This window comes from Mauremys reevesii, linkage group 9, assembly GCF_016161935.1.
Source record: "Mauremys reevesii isolate NIE-2019 linkage group 9, ASM1616193v1, whole genome shotgun sequence".
Taxonomy (NCBI): Eukaryota; Metazoa; Chordata; order Testudines; family Geoemydidae; genus Mauremys; species Mauremys reevesii.
Window position 1 is genome coordinate 86,971,504 of NC_052631.1, and position 19,831 is coordinate 86,991,334.

The 19,831-nt window shown below is 42.3% G+C and overlaps 1 protein-coding gene across 3 annotated transcripts; it reads right to left on the reverse strand.

The window, feature by feature from the left end:
* Positions 1-801: 801 nt before the first annotated feature.
* Positions 802-19,605, reverse strand: VBP1 (VHL binding protein 1). Of its 3 annotated transcripts, none has more exons than XM_039489734.1 (6): positions 19,479-19,605; positions 9,098-9,222; positions 7,242-7,308; positions 6,658-6,756; positions 3,154-3,292; positions 802-2,074 (listed from the first exon to the last, which is right to left on the reverse strand). In XM_039489734.1, exons 2-6 carry the CDS (start codon positions 9,202-9,204, stop codon positions 2,004-2,006), a joined length of 483 nt encoding a protein of 160 aa, XP_039345668.1. In that variant the 5' UTR covers positions 9,205-9,222; positions 19,479-19,605; the 3' UTR covers positions 802-2,003. The 3 variants fall into 3 exon arrangements, with proteins under 3 accessions (XP_039345668.1, XP_039345667.1, XP_039345669.1); XM_039489733.1 differs by lacking the exon at positions 19,479-19,605 and adding an exon at positions 15,386-15,539; XM_039489735.1 differs by lacking the exon at positions 19,479-19,605 and adding an exon at positions 14,830-14,972.
* Positions 19,606-19,831: the final 226 nt, after the last annotated feature.

Below are 19,831 nucleotides of genomic sequence, written 5' to 3' on the forward strand. Positions count from 1 at the left end.
GCACGGCTGTAGCGCTGCCAGCCACTGGTGCTCCAGGCAGCACAGTACGGGGCTAAGGGGGTTGGATAGAGGGTAGAGGAGTTCGGGGTGGTGGTCGGGGTGGGTGTGTGGATAGGGGTCAGGGGGAGAACAGCAGGGGGTTGAATGGGGGAGGGGTTCTGGGGAGACAGGGAGGAGGAGGGGGCTGGATGGGGCAGCAGGGGGCAGTCAGGGGACAGGGGTGTGTGGATGGGGCGGGGGGGCAGAAAGGAGGTGGGGGCGCCCTCCCCTAACCGACCCTCCATACAATTTCCAAAACCCGACGCGGCCCTCAGGCCAAAAAGTTTGCCCACCCCTGTTCTAGAGTGTCACTTTTGTCAAGATTGCAGTCTACTTGCCTACCCTCATCTCCTTGTGGATGGTCCACTGGTTTGTTGAAATGTGATAAACCTGGAACTTTTCACTTCCCGCTCCTAATCTCTCTCACTACCTCTGACAATTGCACTCTTCCCCCCAGCTCTCAAACTTGAAATCATGGAATTAGCTTGGTCTACTCCCACTCAGGATATTGCCAAATTGGAGCTGGGGCCTCTGGCATTAATATCTAGCCCTTCGACATATTCAGTCCTCAAATCCTGCTTCCCACCATGGAAGTGTCTCCTTGGAGCTACAGTCATCTCTCCCCTCTTCAGCCTAGCCAATTTCTTTACCTGTTGATTCACTCAAGTTTCTCTTCCCCCTCCAAGGGATTGAAGAGTTATACAAGCTTAGGTGCAAGACTTGTAATCTTGCACTGAAAAAGAAAGATTCACAAAAGAGATATTCGCCACAAGTGCTGAGTTTCACTATTTTAATATCATGAAATAAAAGTACAAAAACTTTACAGGTATATTGTTTATTACATGAAGATAGAACAGTTAACATTTGCATTTATTTTCTAGCAAAACCTGTATTACCAGTCACTCAGCAGTGTAAATACTAACCACTAATTTCACCACCATGTGTGCATTTTGTTTTAGGAGAAAACTGCAGAGGTAAAAGGCAACAATCTTGTGAGGCTTCATTATAACTGAAAAAAAAATATTAAGCCTGTTTACAACAGAAGCTGTGCTCCAATAGACCATCCATAGTTAATACAGGTTTCACCTAGGAGGCTTTGCAAAAGTGTTAAGACATTTGAACTAGTCGTCTTCTTGTCTAAGGGCTGTAAGTGGGGGTTTTCTTGTATTATAGGATATTAGCATTTTGAGGTGCTAGTTCTATAGATTTGCAAAGATAAACAGTGTGTGCGTGTATGTGAAAGGGACCTGGGGCGAGACGATGTGCAGTCTTGATATAGCTTGTGCTGTTTATTGAATGAAATCCATTAACTGTTCTTTTCTGAAGACAAATCATGAACTGTTGTATGTAAAGTGCAGAAAATTCAGTAGCTATCAGTTGGCTAACCCAGAATTGATTAAAATCAAGTTTGTCCAAAGTACATCTCTGGGAATGCTTATGGGTTGATGTTGCCAAAGCAGTAATTGACTAAGAAATGTAACCCAGGATTTCACTGTATTTTCTGTTTGCTAAATTATCAGCTGCATGTCTTCCCCACCCCAAAGTTATTTTTCACCTCATCAAGTGTATACAACACATCAGCAAACATGAAACAAGTAAACCCTTACATTACAATAACCTTATAAAATGTCCTAAACTCAATTTCATACATGCACCTCACATATTTAGACAAACCTTCAGGTAAAGAAGTTACTTATGACAAACAGATTGAACTGGTCAAAAATGCTATGCCCTTTGTTGGACCGTGTGGTATCCTTTCAAATAATTCAGAATTTCATGAAGCATGCATGAAACCAAATTGTGAGTTTACAAATAAATAAAATGGCGCTCACCATTATTACTGATTTTATATATTTCATCATTTATCGAAATGATTAACTTAACTCAGTCCCTTAAGGATGAATTTCGGGGGTGTTTAAAATAAAAGTATTTGGAAATCGTAAGCACATTTAAAATTGGTAGAACTATGCTTTGTTTTTGGAAGGATCATCCTTGTTTCTTCTCTTTACATCCCAATTATAAACTCTAGCCATATCTGAGGGTATAGTTAAGGAAGCTGCTATAATGCAAAAAGAGAGATAACTAATTGCAGAACCACCTAAGTAAGTTAAATCCAAGTTAATTTTGCTTGTTTCACTGATGCATGACAGACAACATAGAAACGGATTAACAAAACAGCTGACTGCAGTGCAGAACCCTGATGCTGTCAGAATTTCCACAACTGATGGGTCACTACTCATCCTCTGTTCAGAGGAGCTACATGCTAACAGTTAAATATTTTTGCACAGACATTTCTCCCTTCATATTTACTTCCACTCCTATGTACCAAAGCTAAAACTGCTTCCAGTTACAACGTATCCCTTTTTGGTTGCAACATTTACCTATTTCAGCCATACATGACTTTATTCAGCACTGAATGTCCTTTAACACTGGCAACATTTGAACCCTTAATAGCTCCCCTCCAGTACTAATAAATAGCTAAAGTATCGGTCTTCAACTAGGTAAATAATCTGTGCTCTTTGAGAAAGGCAGGTCTGAAGCAGAAAATCCAAAAACATAACGCAAAATGAATGTGATACTATCAAGACTCCCCAGAGAGGTTCATTTAACATGGTTCTAGCACTGGCTTTCTTGCTCAGAAAAGCTGAATTAGGCATTCTGCTGGTGGAGAACCCAAAGAATAGCACTTGTGTACTATCCAGAGTCGTGACAAGGAACCATTTTGCTCTGAAGCATCAATAAATCCAATTGGCTACCAACTCTAAGCACTAGGCCATGTCCTCAAGTTACCCACTTAGAACAGCAGTGCACATCACAATAGGTTGCACTGGCAGCCCATATTCCTGCTCTGTCTGTTAAGAGATGGAATTCCAACAGGGACTAGCTGAGCTGCATTAAACTGTCCCTTCCCTTGCTCAGAATTTGAGACACAAGGTCCACCATTACCATTCAAGACAGCTACTTGCTAATTCTCCATCCACTAGTCTGGTTAGGAAACCAAATAAGCAGAGCTGAATAATGCATTTCTCTTTCTAAAATTCTATTTATCTGTGGAAAGGTGAAAAAAATTTGTACCAGTGTTTAATGTAAAGTTGTTTTTCTCCAAAAGGATACTAACTTCTGTGGTGGTGAACTGATCTCTAAGAAAATCCAGGTCTTCCTCTAGAGACTCAAGATTTCTTGTGGCTGTTGACAGATTCTTTTCTAACAGAGCCTGGGCTTCATCGATATCGTATTCAAGCATCACATTGGCCTAAGAGAAAAGATATTTCGTTTTAATAAAGCTTTTACTCTAGGTTGAGCACACCTTAAGGAAAACATTAACTCTATCCAAGGGGAACGTTACAAACATTTCAGACAGATTGTAACCTACTATGTAGATAGGCACACACCAAAGCTATGTAAACAAAAAGGAAGTGCAATGCAGGGATCCATTTGCGACCTCTATCACCTCAGTATTTGAGAAGTAAAACCCACAAAAGGCTTGCAAATACTTCTCCCCATGTCATTTTAAGCAACAAATGGATGCTTGCTGCAGTTGTGGCCAGCAGTCCATACAAACAAAAGCAAGACTTTAATGTCTTCAGAATTACATACATTTTAATTAACACAATTCTAACACCTTCTTTTCAAAATGGAAGAGGGCTCCCTCAGCAAGAGTTTCTCCAAAGTATCTTTGAAATGTTAAACAATATACTAAAGTCTTCTGGAAGTATCCAGATTCAATAGCAGAATGCTCTTACCCTAGTATCAACAACAGAAATCAACAGAACCATCTGACGCAATTTAGGACAAAATTCTTTTTTGACATATACATGGCAGATCTTATTGCTAATACGCTGTTCTCTCGGTGCACAAGTTCCCCATGCAGAAAGACCAACAATGTCAAGTGAAAGTGCTGGAGACCCTAGAGCAGTTTTGTCCTTTGTGAGTACTGAGTAAGAGCTATACACAGTTTTTCAACATTATTTTCTTTATTTGGAGACCGGTGCTTACCATTTCACATCTATGTAGCAACTAGCATCAGTCAAGTGCATCATCAGTCAGTGGAATTTCACAGAATCAGAGTTAGAGATAGAAGAGCTCTGTTATATCTCCAGACTATTAAGCTCATTCTGGGAGTGATTTTCAAAGGCATAAATGGCAGTTTGGCACTTAATAGTGGAAGACAACATTAACATACATTCTTGAAGGATTGTGGGGCAAAGAACGGAACAACATTGAGCAAACATTCCACAGAAACACCTTGTCAACACTGGTTTGGATCAGTGTATGCTGCATCTTATGGCAACTAACTCCTCTTACAGGTAGCCTCCATGAGACTGAGGATGCACTATATTAGTAATTCATTTTTTCCTTGGCATAGAAAGTCTTAACTTTTCAAGAAAGCAATTAGAAACAGAGCATACACAGCCCAATACAAACCAATATACGCTGGAAGCCATGATGAGTCAGTAAGGTCAAGGCATGCCCCAAAACCACATAAAATGCATTGTTATCATGACTAATTTTTGGTAGCAGATTTGTGTGTGAACACTAATTAATGGCAACAAATATTCAATGCAAAAAAGTCACTGGGCCCCATATTTTGACAGTTGTAAATGAATGTGAATACACCACACCTAAAAGTCTGCAACAGCTTTCATGGAGCCAAAGCTATATGAATTCTGCTCTCAGGCTTTTACGCTAATGGGCACCAGGGGGAAATCCTTCCGAAAAGTTAACATTTAATACAGGATGCTCAGGTTGGAATGAAGTTCTAAATGTTTCCAAAACTTCCACACTTCCAGCCTTCACTAAATGCCTGTCTTCATAAGGAGAAAGCCCAAAATAGCTAGTGTGCACTAACTACCCCCATGGACACTCTTATTTCACACTAACATTGCCTTTGTGCAGATTAACTGTGTGCAGACAATGTTTTTGTCCTAAGCAGATAACTCAGTTCTGGCATGGGGAGTTCAGGGACTTAGTGGTCTCAAAATAAACATTAGTAAGTTAGTTATCTTTGCAGATAAGGAAATGTATGAACACAGATATCCCTGCTTGATACTGCTTAAGTACTTAGAGATCTCTTTTGTTTAAAACCTTTGACCCAGCCAACCCGTTATTTGTGCTTAGATACAAAGTTGATAAGTGCCCTATAAATATGTAAGATAGGAGACAAATCCTTCCCTCATCTGAAATACAATGTACTTTGTGAATAGGATAGTAAGAGGCTAAACATGGCTAAACATACAGAAGACAAAACAGAAAAATATTAGCAGACCTAATTGTCAAAACAAACTGCTTTACTGGGCATGTGCCTTCAAGGTGGTGGTGGACTGGTATTCTGAACCACAGTGCAATAATGAAATACCTATAATTAATCATTCTGATTAATTTAATCTTAAAAGACAAATTGGAATTTATGGCTCATCAGAATGTTAAAAAGTGTGAGCATTGAATAAAATAGATTAAATTAAGTCCCTAACATGTTGAAATTGCCCTGCAAGGTTTACATCACCGACAAAACAGTTTTTATTGTTGCAAGCAGTAGAACCAATGTAAACTGCAGATTAGCTACATCATGTTCTGCTGCAAGCAGAATCAACAAGATTGCGAGTTGTTAAATTCTGAGCCGCGAATATTTGACAGACGTTGGTAATTATACATAAAATAAGAAAAAGCAAACTGAAAATGTACAATTACGGTTAGAAAAAGTCACCAAATAAAGATGTCAGCTTCTTCCTCAAGAGTTCTAGCCCATGTGATTTTTTGTGTCATATTTGACTCTACCAAAAAAAAGTGTGTCACTACTTGGTACTCCTGTTACCCCAGCAGAGCCAACAGATATAGGGGAGAGATAGTTGGAGTCTGTTCTGTCTTGGGCTTCGACATTCCAGTTGGTCCCGCACTTGGCTAAGCTGTGCCAAGTCAAAGACAATGGTGCTGCACAGGGGTAGCTGAAGAATCTTAATGATTGATGCAAAAGCCAAAACAAAGAATACAGCTTGATTTCCAGACCCAAAGATGAAGGGTTCTCACCGATATTTTTAAGATGTCTATTACTGCAATATTAATTTGTATTACCACAGTGCCTACGAGCCCCAGTCGTGAACCAAGACCCCACTGAGCTAGATGCTGTATAAACACAGAACAAAAAACCTGTCCATACCTCACAGAGCTTACAAGTGCTGAGGTAAAGTTAGAAATGGAAGAGATGGGCAAAGAATCAACAAAGACACAGCTTTTTAAACAAACACACACCAGTGTGTCTCCCTTCACAAATTATGCACAAATTATGGAACTGAATTTACAGCATTTTCTTATCCTTGTTATGCAAGTTACTTGTCCATGGAATAGTAGGTACTACATTCTGAAGACCTTTTTGCACTGAACTCCCTCTGGAGGCTGGTACAGGGACCAGTTACGTGATCACCTAAAGGTGCTGTTTTTCTAGTTTTGACCATAATTACACCAGGTACTTAACCTTCCTCATACTTCATACAACTCCATTAAACTCAATGATTGCACAGAATTTTGTCCCGCTGTGAGTGGTAGAGATAAACAAATAAGATTATGAACCTGCCAATTTAATTATTTAAAAAAAATATTTAAAGGAATTCTGTAGTTACTTACCCCCAACCACAAACAGACTTTATCCGTAGGAGGAACTGATGCTTTACAGTAGAGATTATCTGCCAATAAAAACCTGGTCTCCATTGGGTTTGTGGATTCCTTAAGACAGATCACAGAACTTGAAGTTGCTAATTGCATTGCAAATGGTTAAGACAGCAGTACAGAAACTAGAGTAAAGAATATACTTTTCTGCCCTTTTTTTTTTAAGTAATGTGAATATTAAACTTTTGGGGGACTACTGTAAACTTTTACTTCAAGATAGAAGTTAAAATTCTAAGTTTGATGACAGCATGTTATAAGGTGGTGATTTTATACACAAATTAGAAATGGCTACAAAGACTAACAGCCCATGGAGCCCAAGCTTAGTGCATCATTTGCAGCTATTAAAAGTGAAGCTTACAGTGGGAATGTTAATTTTCTGAAAGCTAGTAAATAAAGTTATGTGCCTTAAGAATAATTCCACTATATTTTATAAAAGCGAATTGTGTGCGCTCTCCAAAACATTTATTAAATGTTTTCTGCTAGTATGGAAAAGCTGTTAACTTTATTTATTCATACCCCATTAAATAATCAAAATAGTTTACCTTTTTCTTCTGCATATATTTTAAAATGTCTAATGTCTGTTTAATTTCAGGAATCTGACTTTTTAGCCTGTGAATTAACAACAGTCATAATTTAGTATTTTGCACATACAGATAGATTCCCCAGTTAGCTATTAATAATCCAACTTTTTTTTTAAATTTTAGAAATTCAAGTTCTACAGGCATTCGCTATTCATTTTAATCAGCTGTTAAAAAGTCATAATTAGGCCTGGACGTTAACACAAACACTTCACTTCTGAATATGCAAGAGATCTAGCAAGTACACTTAACTAGGGAGGCTGGGTATACCTGGCATGTTCCAACATTCTAATCAATACAATGAATACAAGGAAAATTCTGATGGAACAAGTGTGTTACTCTGAGCAAAGAATTAAAGTTAGAGCAGGTCAGAAATTTTCTGATGGAACATTCATCAGAAAATGCTGATTATTCAAAATTGAAATGTTTTGCGGGAATGTGGCAATTTGGGCAAATCTTTTGACGGAAACTTGCCTGGTTTACTGCCAGCTCCCCTGCTTGTGCATCCACCTCTTTGGCAACCCAGACACCCCAGCAGCTTGCCAGGTTGGCTGCAAAGGCAGGCACTGGAGTTATTCATAGATAAGGATTCCCCTCAATAAAAGCAAGCCCCAGTATCTGCCTCTGTTATTGCTCAGAGCTTTCTCCAAAAGTAGCAGCTGAGTAAAATTAATAAAGCCTGGTCAGTTTCACACTGCTATTCAGTGGCAGGCAGCAGTGGATCTGACAATCATTTCAATTTCAGTCAACTTCTTAGGTTCACAAGCAACTGGGCAGCCAAGCAGGCAGGCTGCCACAACGCAGTTCCCAGATCCCAGGGCATCTTATTTCATTTCAGCAACACCAAAAAGTTTTGAAAGTATTTAAATCAAGACTTGATGTCTTTCTAAAAGATATCATCTTGCTAAAACAGAAGTTACGGGCTTTCACACATCTTCTTCACCTGTCAAAAAAATGCATGTGTTCTAAAACAGTCAGTGCTCTCTCAAAAATTAAGTGATGCTATCTTTCCTTCTCCAAGCTTATGAATTTTAAGGGTGCTGGATCAGTTGGTACTACCAGTTAACATTAAGAAATGGATTGCATTAACTATTTTAGTGGCCACAAGACTTATTTTGAAAAAATGGGAAATCTGAAATTCCTCCCTTATACAAAGACTGGCATAGTGAGCTCTCTACTATTGCATTAACGGAAAAAATGACTGTAATAAAAACACTTGGAAAAATTGAGGATGTCTGGTCATACATGAAACTATTGCATACTTTTGCAGTTTAGTATATACTAGTCCCCGCTACTCGTAGGTTATATTCTCACTTATCTATTTAGTCACTTTAATAACTGATGCCTTTCATGACCTCTGCAGGTTTGGGGTTTTTTCTTTGCTTTTTCCAGGTTTTGCAAACAATTAACGTTGAATTTTGTTATGTTTATGCTATTTCTATCTTGTGCCTATATTGATATACTTTTCTTTTATGTGTTTATATTTCATATTAAAAAAAAGTTAAAAAAAAGTAGTTACCGGCTTGATGTAAAAGTGCGTTGGTGAAATTTTATGACCTGTGTTATGCAGGTGGTCAGACTAGACAGTCACAGTAGTCATTTCTGGCCTTAAAGTCTATCAAGCTATAAACTCAGGCTTACTGACACTGCTGATCAGTCTGTGGGGAAAAAAAAGTGGAGTTGCACCTTTTTAAATTTACTGCATTATTGGTACTACACTTCCTATCACTTCTTATGGCAGTCGGAAATATTTAACAAAATATAACCTTTTTTTGACATCTTATTTTCATTTTCCAAACTTTGAAAAAATTGTAACTCACCTCCTTTTCTTCTGAGCAAGGTTAAGTTCCATAAATTTATATTTCTGATATTGTTCATCCAGCTTCTTAAGTACTACATCTGCAGTTTCATTTCCAGGCTGTTTCATAAAAGAATCTACATCCTCCTTTAAGAAAAAGATAAAATTAAGAATTTTATAGAAACCCAAGGTCTAATTATGTGATCAGAAAGATTAGGTAGACAAAAGTTATTTTGCACTAAAAGTGATTTTATACCTTCAATCATTATTTTCCTTTGACTCATCACTCAGATCATTGCTTACTTAGAACCTAGATCATGTACCGTGAACACAGAAGGTATTTCACAGTGCTAGAGTTGTTGGTGCTGTATGCCTTACAGTTTCAGCCACATGCAACATGAAACTATCTTCTTTTCCATTCAAAGTGTAGTATCACCTAACCTCTTTGTATTTCAGTTTCCCCATCTGTAAAATATGGATCATACTTCTTTTTCACACTCTGGCTATTCAAACTGTAAGCTCTTTGGGACAGGGACCATCTTACTATATATAAATACAGTGCCAAGAGCAAAGGGGCCATGATCTTTGTTGGGACTTGTAGGCACTTTTGCAATACGAAGAATTAAACTTTCTAGGGCTGCTACTTTTAGATTTCTCACTGGGTATTTTGTCAGGAAAGTAGTGACATTCATGTTAAAGAAATAAGAAAAAGAAATATGGTCACAAGCTATTGGCTTGATGGCATTTTTTACATACATACATCTTGCTAGATGACAAAAAAAATGGCCCTTTCTCAATTTACTTTTTTCTAGCTAGAGGCTTCCATTCTTTACCAATGCAAAAAAAAAAAACAAAAAAAAAAACCCAGTTCCATTAATACAGACTATGTATGTTCATGGTGCTTTATTGCAGTGATATTTATTTAAACAGGCAGGCGAGTGGTTGGTTTTATTATAGTTTACTATGCCACTGACAGCATGAATCCCCTTGGGCTAGCGAGACTCACTGTGCACTTGCCCAAACAGGCAAGTGCAGTCAACCTGCTTTCTCAGCATAGAACCAACAACCAAATGTGAATTCCAAGCTTCATCTGAAGTAGGAGGAATTCACATTGTAGATTATTTATCAGGAGGCAGCAAAGTCTAGTGGACAGGACACTAGACTGGGAGTCAAGAGACCACATTCCATAGATGCTATTTATGTAACACCTTTTGGATGTGAGGCACCATATAAACATGATTTATAACAGGGTTTCTCAAACAGGGGTCTCCGCTTGTGCAGGGAAAGCCCCTGGCGGGCTGAGCCGGTGTGTTTACCTGCCCCATCCGCAGGTCCAGCCGATTGCGGATCGCTGCTCTGGGCCAATGGGAGCTGCTGGAAGTGGCGCCTCCGCTTCCAGCGGTTCCGATTGGCCGGGAGCCACGATCAGTCCGATCTGCGGGCAGCACAGGTAAATGCACTGGCCCGGCCTGCCAGGGGCTTTCCCTACGCAAGCGGAGACCCCTGTTTGAGGAAACCCTGATCTATAATTACAAATAATCATCTTCCCAGACTAATTCCTTAACCAGGAAAACACATTCCTGCCTCTTGAGGACAGCTTGCAAAAGTACATTAGGACCAACTTGCAAAACTGATTCACAAAATCCCTCAGACTTCAAGCAGCTTTCCCAGGTAAATAGTTTACAAAGAGATTCCAGCTGTGGCACCCAACTCATGGGGCTGCATTAACTGTGCTAATTCTTACTCTTACTTTCACTCAGGAATTTCAGCAGCTCACTAAAGGCATTACCTTCTCCATCTGGAGATGACAAAATATGACTATCACTTTTGCAGTTTTCAAACAATCCACTACTGTGTCACAATATGGCTCTCTGATGGTCTTTTAATTGGCAACAGGGTGTTATACATTCAGTCAAGTCAAAAAGCATGCGCATTTATCATCTATTTCCAACATACCTAGTGACATACTCCATATTGAATCAATCTCTTTTTGGACACGGATTCATACACAACATTCTCAACAGTGTACAAAGTCACCAACACCTTCATTAACACTTTTCAATCAACCCACACATAAGAGAATTGGTTGCCTACATGAGATGGGCTGCCAGACACTGCAGATGCATCAATAATTTCAAGGCAATTCAAGAATATATCATTACCAGAAGAATTCACAATAAGAATAGCCATAAAACACGAAAGATTCAAGACGGCCCCACAATGGAACACCATTAAAAACTACTTGTAATACAATGAGACTTGACACCTCATTCACTTGGAAAAATACCTCCAGATCCCTTCTGTACCAAGTTAATATCAATTTCCAAGTATTGTAGCATGACACTGAAAGTAGGAGCTGTTCTGTTGGTGTATGTGAAAAAGGTCAGTTTCCCCACACTGAGTAACATAGGTTTTACTAAGATTAGAAAGTTAACCACTACTTTTGATCGGGTACACAAAGCTAACTGTGTACTACATGGCAATACCTACCCTGACCTATTCTTCAAGTAATAAAAAGGAGACTCTCAGAGACTGGAGTGTCAAAAAAACAGTGAGTTGAACAAATTATACAGCAAGTAGTCAATAGGATCAATAGCATTCATTCAGGAGTTCTGAAGGAACTTGAGAAGGGGTAGAAAAGTTACTAACAAAATATGCAATTTCTCATTAAAATCAGCTACTGTGCCAGAGGACTAGACAGTAGCAAGCTGCAGGAATGATCCTGGATATTGCAAACCTTACTTTACTGCCAAATTAGCACCTATTTTACTGCCAAGTAAATTGATGGCAATAATTCAAGAATTATAAAACACCTAAATTCACATGATATAATCATCAGACCAGCATGGCTTCTGTAAAGGAAAGTCATGATTCTTTAGTCACCAAGAGTTCTCTGATGAAGCAACAAGATATCGAGGGAAAGAGCTGATGAACATAATGGATTTGGACTTTCAAGAAGTCTTTCACAAAATCCCTCACCAAGAGGTAGTAAGGATTAAGGGAACCTAAACTAAGTAATCATGGCATAGAGGTAATTCTGTCATACATTAGAAAGTGAGTAATGAAATCATTGGGAGTCTGGTGCATAGGTACAGTAACTCCCCACTTAATGTCCTCTCACTTAACGTTGTTTCGATGTTACATCCCTGCTCCATTACAGAACATGCTTGTTTAAAGTTGCGCAATGCTCCCCTACATCATCGTTTGGTCAACTGCTTTGTTCATGTTTGGCAGTCCCCCATCAGCTCCCCTACACCCCCCGCAATGCCTCCCACTTGGATCAGCACCTCCTCCGCCCCCGCCTCCTGCCCCCGGCAATCAGCTGTCTTGTGGTGGTCAGGAGGCTGGGGGGAGGAGCAAGGACACGGAACGCAGCCTCCCCCCTACCTTCCCTGCCTGCAGCAATCAAACGTATTAAATGGTTGGTTAAAATTGTTTAAAATGTATATTATGCCTTTTGTCTGGCAAAAAAAATTTCCCTGGAACCTAACCCCCGCCCCCATTTACATTCATTCTTATGGGGAAACTGGATTCACTTACCATCATTTTGCTTAAAGTCGCATTTTTCAGAAACATAACTACAACATTAAGTGAGGAGTTACTGTACTTTTGAAAATCCCATTAGGTGCTTATCTACATCTCTAGGAGCCTAAATCCACACCTTTTTAAGGGTAAGAGACAAAAAGCAAAGAGTGGAAACTAAATGGTAACTTTTTATTGTAGCAAAAGATGTATAGTGAAATACACCCTAAGGGTCCATACCAGGTGTTTATATTTTCATTAATAACCTGGAATGGGAGACAAGAGAAAGAGCAAAATGGTTTAAGATTTTCCAATGACAAGATAGGCGAGATATCTTTTTATTGGACCAATTTCTGTTGGTGGAAGGGATAAGCTTTCAAGCTTCATCGAGCTCTTCCTTAGGTCTGAAAAAAAAAACTCTGTGAAACTCAAAAGCATGTCTCTTCCTAAATGCTAGACAGTTGGATAGATAATGGCAGATGAAATTCATTGCTAGAAAATGCAAGGCAGTAAGTAATGTGGGGAAAAATAACTTAAGATATATATACACCTCTACCCTGATATAACGCGACACGATATAACATGAATTCAAATATAACACGGTAAAGCAGTGCTCCGTTGGGGGGAGGGGGGAGAAGAGCTGCGCACTCTGGCGGATCAAAGCAAGTTTGATATAACATGGTTTCACCTATAACTCGGTAAGATTTTTTGGCTCCTGAGGACAGTGTTATATCGGGATAGAGGTGTATATACACGCATTCTGGGTTCCAAATTAACTACAGCACTCAAGAAGAGATCTAGATATCATCACCGACAGCTCGATAAAAAGTTCTGTTCAGTAGCAGTCAAAACACCAAAGTGATAAGCTATAGAAAGAACTAGACTGTGAAATAATTCTGAAATTTTATTGTCTTTATACAAATTGATGGACTACCTTCCCTTGAATAACAGTCAATAATTTTTAAACTGTTTAGTGATTCTGTGCCCAACTTGTCAGCACTTTCTGAAAATCAAGTCACACTTAAGAAGTGTCAAACTGAGCACCTACAGTCACCTCTGAAAATCCTGACCAGTGTTCAGTTCTGCCCACACTGCAAAATGATATGAGGTATGGGAAAAGCTCTATATGAGGAGAGGTAGAAAAGAGCTCACTGGTTACTTTAAAAGGGATGTGAATAAGAAGGAACATGACTTAATTTAATGAATGGTAGAGAATGTCATTCAGGCATTCCTATTAATAAACAAAGTTTCTCAAAATACAAGAATGAGGGGACAGCCAATTCATTTGAAAGGTAAATTTAAAACTTAAAAAATAAAATGCATGTGGATCTTCCTGCCCCAATATCAAATTGAGTCTTAGGCTTCAAAAAGGATTAGCCATTTGTATGGATACAAAGGACATTCATAGTAAAATTATACAGAACTAGAAAAGTTATGATAAATATAAACCCTCATGCTTTGGTTCGCAAGTATTAATTGACCAGAAGCTTCCCAAATAAATAGATTATTCTATAAATATCCATTACAGGGATTCTAGCAATTTGCTGTGAAGCATTTAGTATTGGCTACTCTTGAAGACTAGACACCAAACTAGACAGTACGCTTCTCTGAGCCATTAAGGCAACTTCCTTCTTCCTAAAATGATTTTGAATTTATGAAAATTTTCCCTATTACATCACATTACACAATATTCAGTCTTTTCATTAAGGTTTTTCAAACTCACTTTTCCTTTTTTAAATACGGAGTTGCCTTTACAACTTCATTAGTATACTGACCAAACTAAATAACTTATGGTCATTAATCATGTCAGTTTTCAGTCTAAACTCAGTCATCAAGGCAAGTTGATCATAATGCAAATTTATTTATTTTAATCTTCCCCTCAGACTTTTGAAGAAAATTCAATATAGCAAAAAAGCACACTTCATTTCAACGATGCGTGATGCGGTTTAATTTTCTGAAAGGAAAAAAGATGGCTCACCACCTTAGAGTCAAAATAATTTCTCTGTACAGGACAACACCAGTTTTCCCAAGAGCTCTGGAGATATCAAAACACCTTAACGGAAAACAAGGTTTTAGATAAAGACCGAGCACTCCACACCGAGTATTGTTGCTGTGGATGCAGATGACAATGGGCTAACCAGGGATCACTGGGCTGTACGGTACAAGACTCTACTCGGTTTGACCTGTAGGAGGTCATTACACAAAAGAAAACCTCAGATTTCGGATACCGACCCACTCCCTAAACGCGCACCCATCGCCACCATAAATTGCATTAGTATCCGAGTCTGGGGCAGGCAGATGACACGACCGAGTAGCGACGATGCTGAATCCAGAACTGCACCCACGAGGGTTATTTATCTCCCAGCCCCAGGAAGCGCCCCAGCGATGGCGGTTGTGAGCCCCAGCGGCCCGGCCTGCTCTCAGCGCAGACGGGACAGCAGGACCCGCGCCCTGAGCGACCCGCCCGACCCCGCGGAGCGCAGCCCCCCTGCTCAGCACCAGCCCTGCCCCCGCCGCACGGAAACGGGGCCCAGGAGCCCCCGCCCGCCAGCGCAAAGGACCCGCGAACCCGGGGGAGCTACGGGCCAAGGGGCGGCCCCCGCCCGGGCAGAACCCCCCGCCGAGAGCTGCAGACGGGCAAGAGCCAACCACGCCCGCGCAGGGACCCCGGGGCGTGGCCGAGGGGCCGGGCCAGGTGCCCCCTCCCCGGGACCGGGCCCATCTCCCCCGCGGCGCCGCCGGCTCGGCTCTGCCCGCGGCCCCCTAGCGGGCCGGGCGCGGCTCTCACCACGAACACGGCCTCGGGGATGCCCAGGTGGCCCCGTTTTCCGCCCGCGGGCGCCTCGCTGCAACAAATCTCGCCGCTGGTGGCCGCCGCCATCTTGGGGAACCGACGGCGGTGCGTGCCGTGCGTCCGCGCGGCCTGCCTCCGCCGAGCCACACGAGCCCTACGTCACTGCGTCAGCGTGAAGCCCACCTCCCCTCCGCGCCCATTGGCTGCCGCGCTCTGACTGACAGGGTATGGTGGGCCCGGCGATGGGTGGGGCTTAGCTGAATGGGCGGGGTCCGGTGGGTGGGATAGGGTAGTGTTAGTGGGCGTGGCGTAGCGCTGGGCTGGAAGAGGGGAACCGCTGCCGCTGTAGGGGGCTGCAGAGGGAAGGGGGGAGAGAGAGAGTGGTCCAGTCCCAGCCGCGTGCTGTCCCCTTGCTCTGCTGCTGCCGCGGGGTTTCTAGCCGGGCGGGGCGGGGCGGTCTTACTGCCTGTGCTGCCTCCCTGCGCAGGAGGCGCGCCCCTTCCTGGCCACCTGTGGAACGGAGGCATTGAAACAACTTGCTTTTCATTGCTGAAATCATATGTATGACAAACTGGCGAGAGATTTAGTGTTTTCCCACAAATCAATACAGTCCAGTGCCTAGGCACCAACTGCATGGGTGCTCCGGGGCTGGAGCACCTAGAGGGAAAAAGTGGTGGGTACTGAGCACCCATCGGCAACCACCCCTCCCCATCAGTTCCCCTCTTCCCCCCCGGCACCTCCCTCCCGCAGGCCCTGCCAATCAGTGCTTCCCCTCTCCCCCCACACCTCCTGCCTGCCGAGATCAGCTGTTTTGTGGCATGCAGGGTGGGAGGAGAGAGGTCACAGCACACTCGGGTTAGGTGGCAGGGCCCTGGGGGAAGGAGTGGGGTGGGGGCAGGACCTGACGCAGAGCCAGGGGTTAATCACCCCTGGCACACTGGAAAGTCAGCAGCTGTGGTCTGGGGTTTTTTTAGTCCATCCAGTCCCACCTGCAACAAATTACATTTTACCTCCCCCATCCCCCACTATTACAGCAGCAGGTCCTGCAGGATCACAGGCCTGCTGCAGGGCTCTAGGACAGGGCACTGTTAGGAGCAGCAAGGGCTCTGCTGATGATCCCATTGAACTCTCTCCCTCCTTCAACCTCCCATCTCTCCTTGGTGCTCATCTCTCTGCTGTTGGCCTCTGTTACCATCTTTTGGATTATGATTGGTGGGTTCAGGCAGGAAAGGGGAAATGTGTCAAGTAAAGTGCTTCCCACATCACCAACCTTCAGATCAGTCTTCAGCATGATAGATACTTGACAGCCTATTTGAGGTTTGATGACCGTCACCATCTACTGTTGTATTAATTCTTGGGATAGTTCTGATTTAACATAGCTGTGCCTCCAGGGAATGGGCATTACTATATTTTGTTAACAAGGCCCAGCACAGCTAATTTTTAAATGTATGGCCAAACATGCTATATTTTTGTGTGTGTGTTGAGAACCTTGTTTTGAATAAGGAGCATGAGGAACCTGAGGAGCTTGATGAAGAAGCTTTGCATTGTGTGTTGGTTCTCTAAAATAAATAACTGGGCCTCTTTCCCCAAAGAGCTTCTTCTTCCATGTTGGAAGAAGGATCTCCAGTTTTTTGTGAAAAGGATTGTGGAACTGGATGCTGGTCCCACCTTTACAGACCCTTAGCACTGACATGACTTTACAAAACACATGATAGTATATTTATGGTTCTGTTAGCAGGGCCATCCAGAGAATTCAGGAGGCCTGGGGTAATGCAGGGAAGCTGTGGTGCTTGTACTGACCCGGTGGGAGTCTGAGTCTTCAGTAGCACTGAAGAGCCCCCCGCTGCCAAAATGCCGCTGAAGCCCCCAAGCGACTGAAGGGCCCCCCTGCCAAAGACCCAGACCACCGCCGGGCCAGGGCTTGCAGGGCTCCTGTGGGGCCTGGGGCAAATTGCCCCACTTGCCCCCACCCCAGGGGGGCCCTGTCTGTTAGCATAGTGATGTTTACAGGAATGTCACTTCCTGCAAAACAAGGCTTCAGGGCTTAAATTAGCATTGTTAATCATATCCAGCATGTGTATCTTATGTCTTTCAATGATAGGGTTTTATACTGCTGCCCATCACCATAGGTTAGGGATCCTGAGCACCTTCCATTAGGGATGTAAAAATATTAAAACGGTTAACTGGTAAGCATTAGTCTTACCGGTTAACCAACCCACCCCCAGATCCAGCCCGAGCAGCTCTAGCCTCAGTCCAGCCACTCAGAGCAGCCCCAGCTGTGCTGACCCCAGCTAGCTGGAGCAGCCCTGGCCCCACACCAGTCCATCTACCCCAGCCAGAGGAGCCCCAGTGGCCCTAACCCCTCTCCCTTTAATTGGTTAACTGATTAAACGATAATTGTAATAGTTTAAAGTTAACTTTTTAAACAGATATTTACATTCCTACCTTCCATGTAGAATCAATAGTCAGTGGAATTCCTGGCATTTTTCCTTCTCTGGGATTAAAACTCTACTTGGGAGTAGGTTGTGTGGAGTGGTAGGAGTTTAAGAATAAAGGGGGCATTCGTAGTGTGAGTGTCACTTATGGTAGAGAGGTTCTCTCAAAGAGAAAGTTTGCAGTGTTTCACACAGGTGCTCAGACTCTGATTTCCCCTGATCTCCTCTGGGAGATTATTCCATAACCAGCTCCCTTCCACTGAGAATGCTTTGTCTCCAGATCCCAGAAGCATCATCTGGTTTTGTGATCTGCATTGTCCAAGGGGCACAACTCTCACAATTGTTCATAGATCAAACTTTGATCTTTGATGTAGCTGAGGCTTTGATCCATTCATGTATGTATTTTCAACCAGTCAAGAAATAGCAGAAATTTGAGGTAGTAACTGATGCATACTATGTGCTGAGTACTATAACACTTTCTCTACATTGACTCTAACATACTGCACCACTTCATAACTTATTTTTGTACTTCAAAATTATAAAAATGTGTTCCACTTGTAATTGGTAGGTGGACTTCAAGCTCCAGTCAATCAAGCTAAAATTTGTCTTTTTTAAAAAGCTCACTTTATTTTTTTGTATGCTTCTGTAATAAATAATTGAAAGCCACATGCTATTTGACCTTTATATTTCAATTCTAGGAACCCCCTCATAGGAAGATTGCAAGTCAGAAAAGAACAGAGAGTCTGGCAAGTAATGAGAATGACAGGATACAATTGAAAAAAGCCTCCTAACATTTTTATAATCAATAGCTACTCAGGTCCCTATGTATAATATATTATTATGCTTCTATCCAAATTTAGCTCTTTGTCAAGATGCTACCTAAGACATCAGTCTTGTAATTCCATAAAAATGGTCATTTCCTTGCCAATTTCCAGCTCCTCTATGTGCCTGCAACTTGCCCTTTTGTCCATAGATGTGTTTTTCTGCCTCAGCCCGCCCCGCCCCATGAAGTTGCTCAGGGAGTTCTCCACATGGCTGCCCTCAAAGGAGACAGAGAGGAACCTCCTTTGGAATTCAAGACTGCAGGAAACATGATTCAGTTGCCATACTGATAGTGTTGGCAGTGGTATGGGGCAGAAAGCACCATTTCTGTACAGCTTCTGGGTGCCACTTGGTGGCAGCTCTCTATTCCAGTGCTGCTTCTAAGTGGTTCAGGAGACCTAAACTTTGGAAGCTACACAAGTGGAGAATATACCCATCAAGAAGAGCTCCTAAATCTCATAGAAGTGATATTCCTCTGCTATGTGACAGGGATCCATTCATCACACTAGCAGCACCTGCTGGTTATTTTAGGGATCAGGTTGGTACACCCACTCCTGGTGGTATCTTGTCTACCACCACTTCTGCTCCTGGACCCACATCATTCTAAGGATTGCAGCATCCTCTTCGTGATACTGCCCTGCAGCCATACAACAATCTGTGCTCTCCACTTCTGGAGGCCAACACTGCAGTCTAACTGTTCAGCCACTTCCTACTCCAGATCCCAGCCCAGGGACCCAGAAGATGCTGCTGCATCCCCTCCAACTTCTCAGTACATTTCCTCAGGCCACTTCCCTGCAATCCCAGCACCTTCTTCACCCTTACCTCAGGACCTCAGCATACTAGTCTTAGCAGCCAGCAGGAGCTTGCTCTCGCTCCCCTATTCCTGCCCAACACTGCTCTGTCCAGAGTACTAGCTTTCTTCTGCCTGCAAGGCAATCCTCCCTCCTTGAGCTCCAGGGAACCACTGAATCTGCTCGTCCCAGCAGCTCTTCTTATATGGGCCTGCTAGGCCCTGATTGGCTGCTCCTCAGAGCTCCTCTCCTATTGGCTGCTTTTCACACTCTATTAACCCCTTAAAGGGCAGCATGGGGCAGATGCCCATTACATACAAGCAACATCCACTAATTCAGTTGTAAACACTAGGGGCAAATCTGCTCTCCACAGCCAGAGAGCATAGAACAAC